Here is a 16,778-nt window from a genome sequence, read left to right on the forward strand (position 1 = left end):
GTCTCACAAATTTATTTCTCAAGGTTCTGGTGAAAAATGTGTCCTCTGCACATTCCTGGAGTATGTGAACACGTCTTCCATGATGAATTCACTCTAAGATTCTAATCTCCCTAAGCCTCTGGATCCCCTCATCTACATTACATCAGGTCAATTCTGGCATTTGACCTTAGGTAATGTTGGCCACCTTTTGATCCATGTTTCAGCCAACCATCTAGCAAACTGTTGATGCCCTTTCTAGCCACTTGAGCTACAACATTGAATGCAGAATCTCTACTTAGTGGGCACATATCAATAAATTCAGCCTTATCCAACTTTATATTCCTTCCACACCTTTAATATCCACTCCCACACATAGTCCCCTGATTTCTGTCTATATACATTGGAAAACTCATACATTTCTTTTGGAGTATAGCGTACCTCCTCATGGATCACACTATATACCTCATCTTTCAGGGCCTGTTGGGACTTTAGTATAGTTATAGGTCTTGAAGAAAAGAGTTTTGGTTGGGGTTGGTCATGAAAAGAAATAGAAGTGTCTTTCAAGCCAATTACCTCAGGGCATTCCATTGCAGTTTCATCTGGTGAACAGGGTTAGTCGCTCTAGACAGAAGAGTAAGGGCTATTTTCCCAAGGTTGGTGGTTACAGAGTTAGCAGGCACTGAAGGGCTAATATTCTTAGGTGGAGGTTAGATGGTTGACTCCTTTGGGCAGACTGGAGGCCAGGAAGCTGTTTCATTAGGGCAAGTTTGAAGGTCAGGAAGTTCTTTCCTCAGGACAGTCCATTACAGGTGTATCTAGCAAAGTCTTAACAGATTCTGGGGATCCAGTCTCCCTGTCACCATCATTATCAAGCCATATATCATCATCCTACATTTCAGGATCCCATTATTTTCCAAACAAAGCCCTTGCTTTAACAGCAGACACCTTGCAAGGTTGAGATTATAGTTTATACCGTAAATCTGCTACTCATACAATCAGGCTCTGTGTCTGGTTTTCAGACATCTCAAGTCTGTGGCCAGAGGAAATAAGATTTTCTTTCAGGGCACACGTGGCAACTTTTACATCATTCATATGGTGCTTAAAGTGCAAATTTAAAGCCTTCAGCTCATCCCTTAACCTCATCATTATATCAAATTTATCTAGCAACAATCAGCTAACATCATTATACCTCTTAATTCCAGAAAACCCTGTAAAGGTGTGAGAAAACATTCTTACCCAGTGCCTTGCCTCATATAAGCATACAATTAGCAGAATCTAATAGTGATATTTTGAGTAGCTCTTCTGCCAACTCATACCATGAACTTTCAGTGCCATCTTGATTATTGGAAACAGGGTTATTAGTGCTTCTGGGTCTAATCAGAGTAGAAAACCAGTTGTAAAAACACATTTTTAAGATTCCATTTTTCAAGAAACAGTCCCTGAACAAAGCTGTATTAGTCAGGATTCTCTAGAGAAACAGAGCCAATAAGAGATATCTGTAAATATGAGATTTATAATGGTGTCTCATGCAGCCATGGGAATGCAAGAGTCCAAAATCCACAGGGCAGGCTGTGAAGCTGGCAGCTCCAATAAAGGTTGTTAGCTGAAGAAGCAGTAAAAAAAGTCTCTCTTCTTCCTTAAAAGCCTTCAGCTGATTGGATTATATTGTTGGTGGGAGACATGCCTTAGTTGATCCCATACGTAATCAGCCACATGTACAATCAACTGACTGATGATTTAACACACCAACCATGTGATTTATCAACCAGCCATAAAATGTCCTTGCAAGCAAAGGTTAGGTCAGTGCATCATCACTTGGCCAAGTTGACACCAGAATCTATCCATCACAATCTCCAACTTTCTCTTTCATGCTATTTGTTTTCCTCCAATGTCTGGTGATCCTTGGTTACTGGCTCTTAGTTAATGAATAAGACCTAGGTTGCTTATATAGCTAGCTAGAGTAGTTTCTGTTCCCGAAAAGCCTCTTTCTAAAGAGAGAAGGTGACTACAGCCTTTTCCAAAGTTGGGGCCAGGGATGGGGATGTGCTGCTAGGTGAGCTTTCCCTGTAAAACACATGGATTTGTCGTTCACTGGTAGCTTAGGGTCTCTTACTATTGCTGAAATAAGTTTTATCCTTGGGTGTGGACCCTTGGGTGGCACTACCTCACTGTTTTTCTCAAAGTCTGAAATTGGAACCAAAAGTTACCTGAAGCTTTTCTCTGTTTCTCTTTATAGCTTCAGTATCCACACTAGGATCTCTACTAAGACTTATTACAAAAAGCAGTGCTATGAACATTAGCCTGGGCACAAAACCTAGTGATATCAGCCTCATATTTCCCATATATCCAAGGGAGGGGAAAAGGGGGCTATAGCCCCCACCCCTCAAATGGTAGTCCCAGTGGTTTCTTCTGTACTTGGCATTTGCTGACTCAAGTTTTGGATTTTTCTCCTAAACTCCCTTATGGGGAACCTTCCTTAATGCTGCTATTTAGGAGTGGAGCATAATACGCTCTTTTTTTCGCCATCAATTCAATCCAGTGTTTTTCTGCTCTCAAGAGTGTTCTCAAAATGTCTCCTCCCCTGCTAACTTCTTTTATTGTTCATGCATATTGACGTTGCTTTCTGATTTATATCATTTCCTATATTTCTGTAGAACCTCAGAAACAATGGGAGGTAGATATGTTTGCGTAGGTTCCTGCTTTCACTAATATTTTCCTGTAAAGAAATATCACTTTGATGATTTTGTGAAAATTGTACCATATTAGAAAGTAATGAACAATTCAGAGGCTAACAAAGAAGAAAAATTTTAAGCCATCATAAACAATTATCATTAATATTGGGTGAACATAATTCCAGGTATTTTTTCCATGCAAATATACAGAAAGAAGAGTGACTAGAGAGAAATACTTTTAGATAATTGGGATCATCTGAACTGTGGTATTTAAAAAATATTAAATCAAATTGTATTGAATTTAATAGAAGGAAAAGAAACTGAGATGAAAAAAAAAGAAGGAATGTTAAACTTTATATAAATGTTTCTTCACCAAAAGAGATATAACTTTCTAAAATATGACTCTAAAGTTAAGAAAAACATTTGAAATTGAAAATTTTTTCATCATGATAAAAACCTACTCCTTCCTATGAAGGAGGTATAATCATTAATACTCTCATTTCTTCTCCTTCCTCTTTTCTCTTTTGCTAGTTATATGTTATTTTTCTATTGTCAAGATATAAGGTTCCCATTGAAATATAACCACAGTTCATGCAATATTTTGGTGATTGTTCTATAATTAGATAGATTCATTTCTTACCATCAGTGTTTTATTTGTAGTTTCTTTATTATCCAGGTTATTTAGTTTAGATACATCCTTTAATTGCATTAATTTCATTTTCCTTGCATTCTTGAAGAAGGTCTATGTGTGCTATATACACTGAGGTTTTTTTTTTTTTTTCCCACATTAAAAAATGTTCACTATTGACTTTCTGCATGAGCTCTACCTTCTCTAGATTTAATATCTCTTCTTTTGGTCACTTTTTTTTTCTTCTAAATTTTGTAGACATTTTTCCCATTGTGTTTTTAAAAATGAATGGGAATATGAAGTAGTTTTATACTGGCCTGAATTCCTTTACTTTGAAAGCAACTTATTTTTCAGTCTGTCTAGACAAGGAATTCATTCTTTATCCCTTAAGATCTTAAAAACAATATATTTTCATATTACTAGGATAGTGTCCAATTTTCCTGTGACTGATGTGTATTTTTGCAATCAGCAGATTCAATTTTTTATTTCAGAAGAATTTTCTTTTAATATATCTTTGAATGATGTTTCTGTTCCATTTTTCTACACTTCCAAGACATTAACTTTATGCTGCATTTTTTTATATGTCCTTATGCCTATTAGCTTTTCTTCTGATTGCAGTTATCAGTTTTCCTTTTTAAAATCTACATTCACTCCATCAGCTGAAACGTTTCTGTTAATAGTATAATCTGAAAAAATTATATTATAAAATATTTCATACATAAAAAATATAGGTTGCATAAACATAAGATGTGAAGGTAATAACCAAGTAAATACCCGTATTCCTTCAACCCCACTTAAAAACTAGAAAAATATAACTCTATGTTATAATTCTTGTTTTCCTCTCCCAGATCCCATGTCCCTTCCTTCATCCCCACAGGTTATCAACAACTTGAGTTTTATGTTTAGTATTTTTAAAAATAATTTTACTCTATCCAAAACAATTCAATTTATTGTTGAATACTTTTAGCCACTTTTATAAAAGAAATAATACTATATATTCTTCAGTGGTATCTTATAGTATGGATATACCACCATTTATTCACCCACTTCCCTGTCAATAGTGGAGTTACTTTTCATTTTTAAAATTTTTTTATTTTACTACCACCAATGCTACTATTACCCAGGGCTCATGTTCCAAAATTTCTCTAGAATGCATATTTCTAGGGTGGTACTTCTAAGTTATCTTCAACTTAATGAATAGTGCCAAATTGTTTTTCAAAATAATTGTATGACATTTGGATGTCATACATGCTCTTTCTGGATATTGGTAATGTTTTATTCCATAATTATATTGCTTTGCTTCTTGATATGTGTCCTTGGGTCTGTAATTTACCTTTTTTTAATACTTTTTTTGTTAGAAGTTGTAGGTTTACAGAAAAATAATGCAAAAAATACAGAGTTCCCATGTACCCTCCCTCTAGTAATAGTTTGCATTTGTATGATATCTTTGTTACCACTGATGAAAGAATATTATAATTATACTGTTAACTATACCACATACTTTGTATTAGAGTTCACTGTATTGCACAGTCCTATGTTATTATTTTTTTTCATTTTTATTCTGGTAACATACATACAATCTAAAATTTCCACCTTCTAGCCACATCCAAATATATAATTCAGTGCTATTAATTATGTTCACAGTGTTGTGCTACCATCAGTTACCATCTGTGCCAGTTTGAGTCTCTGGTGGACCCCAGAAAAGCCATGTCCTTTAATCCTCATTCAATATTGCTGGATAGGAGCTTTTGACTGCTCCCCTGGAGACATGACCCACCCAATTGTGGGCACCACTTTTGATTAGATGGCTTCCATGGAGATGTGTCGCCACCCATTCAAGGTGGGGTTGCTTACTGGAGCCCTTTAAGAGGGACCCATTTTGGAAAGAGCTACAGATCCTAGGCAGCCAGAGACCTTTGGAGATGACGAAGGAAAATGCCCCTAGGGGAGCTTCATAAAACAGGAAGCCAGGAGAGAAAGCTAGTAGAGGTGGCCATGTTTGCCATGTGCCTTTCCAGTTCATAGAGAAACCCTGAACATCATCAGCCATCTTGAACCAAGGTATCTTTCCTGGATGCCTTAGACTGACATTTCTATAGCCTGGCTTTAGTTGGGACATTTTCACAGCCTTAGAATTGTGGACTTGCAACTTAATGAATTTTCCCTTTTGAAAGCTGTTCTGTTTCTGTTATATCACATTCCAGCAGCTAGCAAACTAGAACACCATCCATTGCCAAAACTTTTCCATCACCCCAAAAAGAAATTCTGTTCCAATTAAGCATTAACTTCCTATTCCCTAACCTCACCTGGGCCTCTGGTAAACTGTTTTCTAGTTTCTGACTCTATGAATTAGCTTATTCTAATTATTTCATTTGAATGAGTTCATATAACACGTGTCCTTTTGTCTCTGGCTCATTTCACAAAACATGATGCGCTAACTCATGCAACAAGGTGGATGAACTTTAAAGATATGGTGTTGAATCTAATCATGTTGAATTTTATCTCAGTCTTGTCTTTGAACTTTTGTTTTTATTGGATCTATATTCTCTTTATCTTAAATATAGCTTTGCACTTTCTCATTTCATCTGATCCTTGGAATAACCCTCAATTATAGAAACTATTATTTCCATGTTATAAGTTAAAAAATGGATTTTTAAGAAACTGTTAGTCTTGGACACAGTCTCACAGCTAATAAGTGGAAGATCCAAGATTGGCATCCAAGTCTTTCACCTCCTAAATGTCCACTCTTTCCATTGCTTTGAGCATAGTATAATTAAGTGCTGTATTGTATGGCAGAGCCTCTAAGCCCAATTTGACTTCCAAATTGAACAGGGAAAAATAAACAACAGTCTTTAACACATTTAATTCAATGAAACACCTCCCAAATGAGACAAGAACCATAGCTTCAAGTACTATCCTTGAAGCTAAAATAACTGCCCTAATTGATTTTAACAGTTACGGTGGGACATAGAAGAACTAATTTCTGCTGTTGCCTCCGCCTAATGTGTGTGTGTGTGTGTGTGTTTATACACAGTTGATAGACTCTCTACTGTTGGCACGGGCTTTAGATACTCAATTTAAGTGGAAGCAAGAACAAAACAAAAATATGATATGGACTTATTTGTGCATTGATGGTATTTGGGGAGAAGCCCCATTATGTGGAATCTCCCTCTATCCTAAATTCTTAGTGAAGGACTAAGTTACTGCAGAGCAATGAATGTGGTAGATGATGACATCTCGCTCTTGGCTATGGACCTTTGCTAGCACCTAGAGGTCCATTTTGAGGTTCCTGTTTTTCCTAGAAAATGATATCTCTACTGAGTTTCAGTTTTGGAAGGATAGTACTTGAAGCGATAGGCTAATAAAAAATGATCTGCCTCTGTAACACTGGGAAGGTTGTAAACAAGGGTGAGTGGTGACAGCAAGACTGAATCAAAGAAAAGAGTGTGTTTTAACCTGGAATTAGCTGCTGTTATGTCTTAGAGCTATTGTTGGATGAGTTTATAACTTCTTTTAAAATATCTTTGTCAAGCAATTGTAATCAAACAATTAGCAAAGAAGTATTTCTACTATTTCTTAAAGATCTGTGGGAGATAAAAAGAAGTTCTTTGAAAAAAAAAATCAAAGCCACGAGGTATTCAAATAAGTCTGGATGTCATTAAATTTAACCAAGCCAAAGCGTTTTCTGCAGAATTCCTCAAAGCTATTAATATGCTAATGTACTCTGAATTTGTAAGGATATATATTATAAAGAAGTTTCAAAATTATTTGATCATGGAGCCCTTCTTTTCATGAACTTCTGTAACAAATTTTTGGAAATTTTGCTTTCTTCTAATCATAAAATGTTGTAGCTGTAAGGAACCTTAGAATAACTCCAGTCTTAAGCCCTAATTTTATAAGGCAGAGGTGGAGAAGACCAAAATTTAGAGGGTTTAAGTGTCTTACCCAAGATTACACAGCAATTTAGTGCTAAAGGAAGGACTAGAATCCATATCTTCAGATTTCTAATCCAGTACACTTTGAAGCTGGGAAAAGAGTAGGTGAAGTAAAAAAATAAAGGGGAAATTTAGAGAAATGGTTAGTTATCATTGGAAAACAGAGTTTCTCTCTTTTACTGCTTGATATTGAGGAGATGACAAAGCACACAGATGATGACGGCTGGAACTCAGGTTAGAGGGTGAACTAAAAATGAAGTTTGAGAATCATCACGATGGATCCTTATAGCTGTGTGGCTGAATCTACCCTTCTGGGAAGAGAATGTAGAGAAGTGGGGTACAAAAGACTTTAACCCTTAGCTCAGACTTTGTCCCCACAGAACTCCATAAACTTTATTCCTGCAATGATGATAGAATGGAATTCAAAGAGTCCTTGTGCATGGGTAAACATCGAAAGTGGCTAACATGTTCAAATGGTTTTCTTTGTCCTTCTTCCTCAGTAATCTCTGATTAAAGGAAATACTTATGCTACTTAAGCAGAAGAGACATTAAGGTTATGAGTGACGAGATGGTAAGAAAGGCCTTAGATGATGGTTACATGTGAAAGGTATCTTAGCCATTTGTAAATGTGGTCAGAAATTGAAAAAGGACAGCTGAATCATGACAAATGCATGGCACACTGCACCTAGGATGAGGAAGAGAAGCAAGTAGTGAAAATAGAAAATGGAAGGTGTCTGGTCATGTATAAATACAACAGACAAAGAACTACAGGGCTGCAGGGAACCACAACTTGAAAAGCAAAGTGCTGTATATATTTCTGCTGCTGTATGTCAGATGTTTATTAGGAAACATTTTTAAAGCATTAGAAAGACAAATGTATTGATGCAATTACCTTGTCATATATTACATTAAGAAGAAATATATTAGAATTATTGGAAATACGTATTAAGAAATATATTAGAAATGTGATAAATATATTTCTCTTTTGGTTCTCTCTTTTAAGAGAATTCAAAGTTATTAAATAGAATATGGGGCACATCAAAGAAAATGAGTACATGACTGTAAAAATGTACTTCTAAAGGAAGGCTAATGAACACGATATTATTTATTTTCGAAATCAAAAGATCAAAGGATAATTTAATAAGGATCTGGATCATTAATTTGTGAAAGTTTTTGTACAGAGCTGTTTGACATCTCTATGGCACATAGAAAAATGAGAAATGAGCTGAAACCATTAATAATCTCTCAAAATGTGTACACACACTCACACAAACCACATAAACATAACGTATCTATTTGTATAGAATCTGGAAGGCTACTGTTCTAATTTACTAGCTGCTGGAATGCAATATACCAGAAACAGAATGGCTTTTAAAAAGGGGAATTTAATAAGTTGCTAGTTTACAGTTTGAAGGCCGAGAAAATGTCCCAATTACAAGTCTATAGAAATGTCCAATCAAAGGCATACAGGGAAAGATACCTTGGTTCAAGAAGGTCGATAAAGTTCAGGATTTCTCTCAAGTGATAAGGCACAGGGCGAACACAGTCAGAGTTTCTCTCTCATCTGAAAGGGCACATGGCGAACATGGTGTCATCTCCTAGCTTCCTCTCCTGGCTTCCTGTTTCATGAAGCTCCCTGGGAGGCATTTTCCTTCTTCATCTCTAAGGGACACTGGCTGCTCCCTGCTCTCTCTGAATCTCCTGTCTCCAAAATGTTTCCTCTTTTATAGAACTTCAGAAACTAATCAAAACCTATGAATGGGTAGAGACATGTCATCACCTAATCCAGCTTAACAGGCACTCTCGATTGCATCACATCTCCAGAGAGATGATCTAATTAGAGTTTTGAACATATAATGCTGAATAGGGATTAGAAGAAACAGCTGCCTTTACAAAATAGGATAGGATTAAAACATGGCTCTTCTAGGGGACACACATCCTTTCAAACTAGCACAGCTACACATCAAAATATTAAGTCATTTGTATGCAATAGGATGAGTGGTGTTTTCATTTGCTCTTATCTATATCCTGTAAGTTATCTATCATAAACATGCAATATTTTTGCAATAAGAAAAATAAGTTAATTTTCTTTAAAAGTACTTCCAGGAACAACAACTGCATCACTTCCCTCTCGTACCTTTCACATTTCTCACTCCTAATCTATAAAGCTTATTTTTTCAGAAGATTCTGTATAACAACAGTACTGGTACTCTATTTATCTTTTTCAGATTCTAGTGAAAAATAACCACCTTTCAGACAAGATCATTGTTTTGCCAGGGAAAATTGAAGAAATCTCACTTCCTGAGGCTGTAGATGTGATCGTTTCTGAACCAATGGGGTACATGCTGTTCAATGAAAGGATGCTGGAGAGCTATCTGCATTCCAAAAAATGGCTGAAGTCAAATGGTGAGTCAGTTAATTCCTGGTTTAAGAAAACAGGGTAACTTTTTAATTTTATTCAACATAACGACATACAAACACAAACATTCTTACCATATGATCATTCCATTCTTGATAAATAATCAATAACTCACAATATCATCACATAGTTGTATATTCATCACCATGCTCATTTCTTAGAACATTTGCATCAATTCAGAAAAAGAAATAAAGAGAAAACAGAAAAAAAAATCATGCATACCATACCCTTTACTCCTCCCTTTCATTGATCACCAGCATTTCAATCTACTAAATTTATTTTAACTTTTGCTTTTTCTATTATTTATTTATTTTTAATCCATATGTTTTACTTGTCTGTCAATATGGTAGATAAAAGGAGCATCAGACACAAGGTTTTCACAATCACACAGTCACACTGTGAAAGCTGTATCATTATACAATCATCTTCAAAAAAACCTGGCTACTGGAACATAGCTCTACATTTTCAGGCACTTCCCTCTAGCCTCTCCATTACACCTTAACTGAAAAAGTGATATCTATATAATGTGTAAGAATAACCTCCAGGATAACTTCTCGACTCTGTTTGGAATCTCTCAGCCATTGACTTTTGTCTCGTTTCGCTCTTCCCCCTTTTGGTTGAGAAAGTTTTCTCAATCCTTGGATGCTGAGTCCTAGCTCATTCTAGGATTTCTGTCCCATGTTACTTGGAAGGTCCATGCCCATGGGAGTCATGTCCCATGTAGAGAGGGGGAGGGCAGTGAGTTTGCTTGTCGTGTTGGCTGAGAGAGAGAGAGGCCACATCAGAGCAACAAAAGTGGTTCTCTGGGGGTGACTCTTAAGCCTAATTTTAAGTAGGCTTAGCCTATCCTTTGGGGGATTAAAAAACAGGCTAACTTTTGTCTATAAGTTTGCTGCCCTCTCTCCTCTACTTTTGATTCTAGGCAGCTAGGATGAGAGAACATTCCCATTACATGCAATTCTTTGCTGTTCTCAGCCTACTCCTCCATAACCAATGAGCAAGTCTCCAAAGGTGAGAACCCAGGTGGCAGTGCAATGCATAATATTCAGTATGGTATAGAGCACTAGTTCAGAGATATGAGTTTTTGTCTTGGTTCTATCATTTTCTTTAACAATCTTGGGCTGACACTTGACCTTTAGACTTCAGTTTCCTTATCTATGTAAGGATAGATTATTGAAAACAATCTCTAAAATTCTTTCAAGTGTTGGCCTCCTATTATGTGAGAAACTCTTTGGGGTCTGCCTGTTTTTTTCCAATCATTCTTTTCCTGTTTTTTTCCCCTTTCTTATGACCACTATATATCATTGAGGTAATATAAAATCCAGTATCTTTGACTGCTTTCCAAGTGTCCACTTGTGCTAAGCAGTTTGCATAAATTATTTTATGAAGTCCTTACAAATGCTGAAGGATAGAGGGTTTTAATGTATTTAGGGAATGAGTGCTAAGGATTTACACATTTTGGCCTCCCTGTTCCAGAGGCATTTGACAGTGTCTGGAGATATTTTTGACTGTCGCAAGCGAGGGAAGGGTTGCTACTGGCATCTAGTGGGTAGAGACAAGGAATGCTGCTAAATATCTTCAGTATATAGGAAAGCTCTCCACAATAATTACCCAGCCCCAAATGTCAATAGCACAGAGGTGGGGACATGGGTTACCAGCAGGCACTATTATGATCCCGTTTAAAAAGGGAAAACAGGCTAGTCAAGAGGAAGTGAGTTGGCAAAGACACACTTCTGATAAGTGACAGAGCCAAGATTTGAACCAAGATCCTCTGAGCACTGAAATGACACTTGAGGGCTCCCGCACACACGAGCTTTCCACTTTTCACCAGGGAGAGCAGACATGCTTCAATAGCACATTTCTTTAGTTACTACTTACAAGGCAAGCAATCAACGTAAAACATCGCTAGCTCTTTTCACTTCATATACTGCTTAGGTCTTTCTGACATGGAAGGATCTTGATACTACATTGTAATAAGAGATTGGGGGAAGGAAATAGTCCAATGCCAATTTTGTTAATCATTTTCTCTATATTGTATTCCATGTAGGCACAACAGTCTGGAAAGATATATAACCAAATTGTCATTCTCGTTTTTCCCCAAAGTGTAGGAGTTTCTAAGTCTTCTGCAATGGACATACTTTACTTTTGAAGCTGGGTTTTTTTTAAATAGTTGCTTCTCTTGTGAGAATTGCAGTCCCAAATTTTATGTACTTTTAAATTACAAATGGTGTAGCTCCATACCTTGATATCCAATGTAGACAAAAACAGAGAGAGTAAGAGAGCAACTCAGACCTGTGCACCAAATTACACAGAATATGCATCTAAATAAAGTTTGGGGCTCACCTATAATTTCATAATGTAGGGGTTCAGGAATAGGCACTAACAAAAACTCATTCAAAAATAAATAAACTCAGGCAAAGTCTACCTACTGTGAAGAACTTCATTAGCATTCCTGTTGTAAAACAGCCCAGGATGATCTTGGAAGCCTTGTGTTCATAGATAAAATTGAAATGTGGGAGATGAAAGTAAAGGAACAAAGCTACTTGGATTTCTTCCTCGATGCCCACAAGGATGATTTTTTATGGGATTTTTTCTGGAAATTTTAACAAGTTTAGGTGCTTTTATATGATGAGATTTTGAATATAGTTAATTAATGTGTCTCTATTGAGCCCCTCTGAGCTGAATATTTAGATTTAATATCTGGGCATCCTTTTATTCCCTGTGGTTTGAAATGGATATGAAAATTTGTGTTGTGCCATGTATCTTTAACTAGGCAAGTAGATATGAATATTGATTTTATCAACTTTCTAACCTGTTTATTCTTGAGGGAAGGGATGATTGATTTTTTCCTAATTATTTTTGTGTTTCATCAAAATAAGACCATTTAAAACATCAAATAATTAAAAAAAAAGATTTACAGTGAAAAATAGTGGCCCTCTACCACACCTCTCCCCATCTCCAGACTGCTCCCCAAAGGCAACCATTTTCAATTCTGTTTGTTGTTTCTTCTATTATTTACCTGCATATTCCTATATAAGATTATTATATTGTTATTCTAGATTATCTCTGTTTGAGAATTTAGTTGTACATAGCAGTTACTTTCCTTCTTGATTCACCCCCCCCCCCCCCATAAACACTGTCTTCTCAGTATATTAATACAGGTCTTCAGTTCCTTATCCAAACCCTTGGGGCAAGATACTTTTCAGAATTCACAGTTTGGAGGACTTTAGAAAGCTAATGCAATCATATGCCATATATTACTTAAATGCCCTCATTGGGATCTGAGGTGACACTTGGTAATGAAATGCATTATACTTTGGCAACAAAACATATGAGTATTGATACCAAGTAGGATAAATAAAGATTATAAATAGACTTATGTCAGTCCAGGTGAGGTTTTACCATCAAGAGATATTGCTGCAAACTTACAAAAATCTATTGCTTTTCAGAGCTTTTTGGATTTCAGAATTTAGAATAATGAAATATGGGTCTTTATCATTGTTAGGTTAAATCAGTAATCGGTGTTTGCTTTATTATGACCATAATTACTTTATTATTGTTCAGTGGTATACCGTGGTTATGTTTATTTTCTCGAATAATCTTTTTTTCTCCCAAGAGTTAGTTGCCTGTGCTTTCATCAGTTTTCCATATACTCATAGCTAATTCTTTCCGTGCTCCAGCAGATATGACTGTCAATAACTATTCTCTGGGGGCCTCTTCCTGTAATCCTCCTTCCTCCTCCTGGTCACTAGACATGGCCTGGTCACTCTCCAGACTTATTGCTGAGCGGCCTTCCCTGGACTTTCCATTACTATTCTTTAGTCTTCCTTTTGTATGGTGTACATCATCATTTCAGCAAAGCACATTCTCTAATAGTATGGAGAACCTTTGAGAAGTTGCTTTTTACTGAGTCCTTGTATTATCATTTTTTGGGGGTAGAGAATTCTGAATTCAAAACAATATTTTCTCAGTATTGTTAAGGTATATATTTTTTCTTTTAATTTCTGGATTCCAGCATTATTATTGAGAAGCTCATTTCCATCCTGATTCCTGATCCTTTAGCATGACATACTTTCCTCCTCTGGAAGCTTTTAGCATCTTCTCTTCATTTCTTGTGTTCTTGATGTGAACCTTTTCAAATTATTGTGCTGGACATTCATTAATCAGAAAACATAGGACCTTCAATTTTTAGAATTTTTCTTGTATATTTTAATTTTGATGATTTTTCTCCCTTCATTTTATCTGATCTCTTTCGAAGTCTTATTAGACTTCGGACTCAGAACATCTCCCTATGAAGCTCACCAAGTTTATCCAAGTAGTGGCACATGGGTTTTTTTCTGACATTGTTTAATATCCTATCTTGACGTTGAGCAACCACCAAGCAATCATTATTATTTAGCTACCAGTGCATGAGATTTAGATGGGGACATATGAATGTTACAGTAGTACTTTGTTTCTGACCACCTCTGAAAATGCCCCAAATAAAATTTGATCTTCTATTTTAACAGACCCAGAGGACAGTGTAGTTAAAATATGGAGTCATTGACAATTAGATTAAATTTGTGTCCCTAGATTTTTCTCTTACATTTATTAGCCATGTGATCTTGCCTGAGTCATTTAAATTTCTCTGGACCTCAGTTTGTTTTTTTATAAGATGGGTATAATGATTGGAGTAACTTCATATTTTTATGAGAATTAAATGAACTGATACACATAAAGACCATAGGAAAGCACATGGCATATTTGTCCTGGTCAATAAATTTTAGCTATTTTTATTGCTATTATTATTTTATGATAGCATCTCTGGTTTCTTAGGCCATCCTCATTTCTGAAATATGATTAATATTAGTCTTTTTTCCTGTGCAGTTTGATAAATGGCTATGAAAAAAGGGGTCTCCCTAAAATGACAAAAATAATAATGCTGATCACCAGGTCTTCCTGGTAAGACAGTCCTGACTCCAGGCCTGCCAGTCTCACTGCTTGTTTGCCCACTGATGAATCCACCTTTCCCCGCGTGATTGTAGAAGGGACAAACAAACACAGGTGTGTGCTTCCCAGCCTAGAGTATGAGAGCCCCCATATAAGCATAGACTCTGATAGCACACGTGTATATGTCAATCACTGATCTGGTTATATAGAGACAAAGACAGAATGAAAATAATCATGTGATGGGTGGATGACATTTTCATTATTTTCAAAGCTAAGGTTTTTTTTTACAATAAATAAGAGAAAAGATAAATATGAAAGCTTGCCTAGAACTCTAAGCAAAGACAGCCACAAAGGATAAAAGTCAAGGGTTGAGAAGGTAAATATGCCAATCCCAATGCCTCACCTAAGACTGTACAAGTGCTATTGGCAAACAGCTTTGTGACTTGCTTTAATGTTGTCTTTTCTATCCCTTCTAATCTTATGCCTAATCTTCTTTTTCCCACTTTGAGGCAAAATTTTATTTTAGGTTGCCGTATAATATAATAACTAAGATGAATTAAGAATTGACTTGTCTTAGCAGGTGAGAGACTCCTTTCATGGAAAGTCAAGAAGTCAACTTCTGGGTCTCTTGTCTTTTGCTATTAGGAAAGCTGTTCCCGACATTCGGCGACATCCATTTGGCCCCCTTTTCTGATGAACAGCTCTACATGGAACACTACTCCAGAGCCAACTTTTGGTAATGTTCTCTTCTCTCCTCTCTTCCTTTCCTCTTCCTTCAGAGTAAATCAGGGTTTCTCAATCTCAGCACCATTGACATCTTGGACTGGATAATGTCAACTTGGGCTGGATAATGTGAGGCAGAAGGGAAATCATCACAACCAAAACTGTCTCCAGACATTGTCTGATGTCCCCAGTTTTGCCCCCACTTGAGATCCACTGGAGTAGACAAATTGGGAAGCTGCTCATGCGGTATCTGCCATCCAAAGGGCTCCCTGCTGCTGAATGACATCCTTGCCCTGCTTACTGTCCCTCCCTTTCCACCTTCCCCATCTGTGGCCATGGCTTCTGTTAGAACATGCCTTTGATAGGGAACATATTAATCATTACACCTCACATTAAATGAGTTGATCAAATCCTTTTTGCAGTTTTCCACTCATTCCCTATTAGCCTTTGAACAACTCACTTCACCTCTTTGAGACTTAGTTTCTTCATTTGTAAAATGAGAGCTAATACAAACCCCCTGCCAGTTCTAAACCACCATTCCTTCTGGGATTCTTCCCTGAGAACTGGTTTGATAAAGAGAAGGTGGGAGGGAAAATGAGGCTATTGTCGTCCATGGGAGGGAGAAAGAGAACAGATGTCACCCATGTGGGAATGTTATTGGCAGGGAGAAAAGAATGGATGCTAAAATGTAAGGTTTGAGTTCTGGATGAGGTGCACAGGACTGTGCCATCGAAGATGTCCAAATTGAGTTCTGGTCTTTGCGCTTTGCAGTCCTACCAATACCCTTGGTGAAGGGACTTCAGATAGGAAACTTTGGTTTCCTGGGGTAAGAAGTTCTTCGAGCAGTAGGAGTCAGAGGACAAAGATTCTTCTCTCTCCCCCTAATTTTCTCTTGCAAAATAGGCTTTTCTTCCACAGATAGACAGCATTTCTTGTCTTCTCTAAGTCTCAGCTTCCAAGCCACAGACATTGTCCAGTGGGGTGAATGATCTCTTAGTGTGTAGAGGAATGGGGGCTGAACTTAGTAATGGTCATTGCTCTGTGAAGTCATGCTGACCCTAAATGTTTACATTTTAGATGTGACCTCCTAAGCCAATAGAAAGCCTGAAGATTTACAAATTTCAGGCAATGGACTAGAAATTCCATTTCTAGAGTAGTGGGGGAGGTTTTGTTGTCCTGGCAGTCCTTGTGTAACCTGTCAACCATTCCATCTATGCCTTCTTACTGCCTTCAGCATAGTAATAACCACTGGGGATTGGCCATGCTCCTCATCAGCAGACAAACATGCTGCTATTTATTCCATCTATAAAGGAAAAAAACAAAAACAAAAACTTCTCTGACCTCTCTTCCTCATTCAGCTACCTCCCATCTCTCTAAGCCCTTCTGCAGGTAAATTCCTCAAAAGAGTTGTCTATACTCTGTCTCCAATTCGTCCCTTCAATTTTGCTCCAAACCCACTTTTATTAGCATCACCTGTGCTCTGACCTCCACAT

The 16,778-nt window shown here is 36.9% G+C and overlaps 1 protein-coding gene across 9 annotated transcripts in view; it reads left to right on the forward strand.

The window, feature by feature from the left end:
* LOC143673590 (histone-arginine methyltransferase CARM1-like) overlaps nucleotides 1–16,778 on the forward strand; it is a 306,223-nt gene that overhangs the window by 251,272 nt on the left and 38,173 nt on the right. For all 9 annotated transcript variants that reach the window (XR_013170471.1, XM_077148304.1, XM_077148302.1 and 6 more), the window contains 2 exons: nucleotides 9,443–9,620; nucleotides 15,208–15,298. Coding sequence is in view for 8 of the 9 variants with exons in the window: in XM_077148304.1 (XP_077004419.1) it covers nucleotides 9,443–9,620; nucleotides 15,208–15,298 (269 nt within the window). In the remaining variant the exon portion in view is untranslated. The remainder of the gene's footprint in view (nucleotides 1–9,442; nucleotides 9,621–15,207; nucleotides 15,299–16,778) is intronic.

Source organism: Tamandua tetradactyla, chromosome 2, assembly GCF_023851605.1.
Source record: "Tamandua tetradactyla isolate mTamTet1 chromosome 2, mTamTet1.pri, whole genome shotgun sequence".
NCBI lineage: Eukaryota > Metazoa > Chordata > Mammalia > Pilosa > Myrmecophagidae > Tamandua > Tamandua tetradactyla.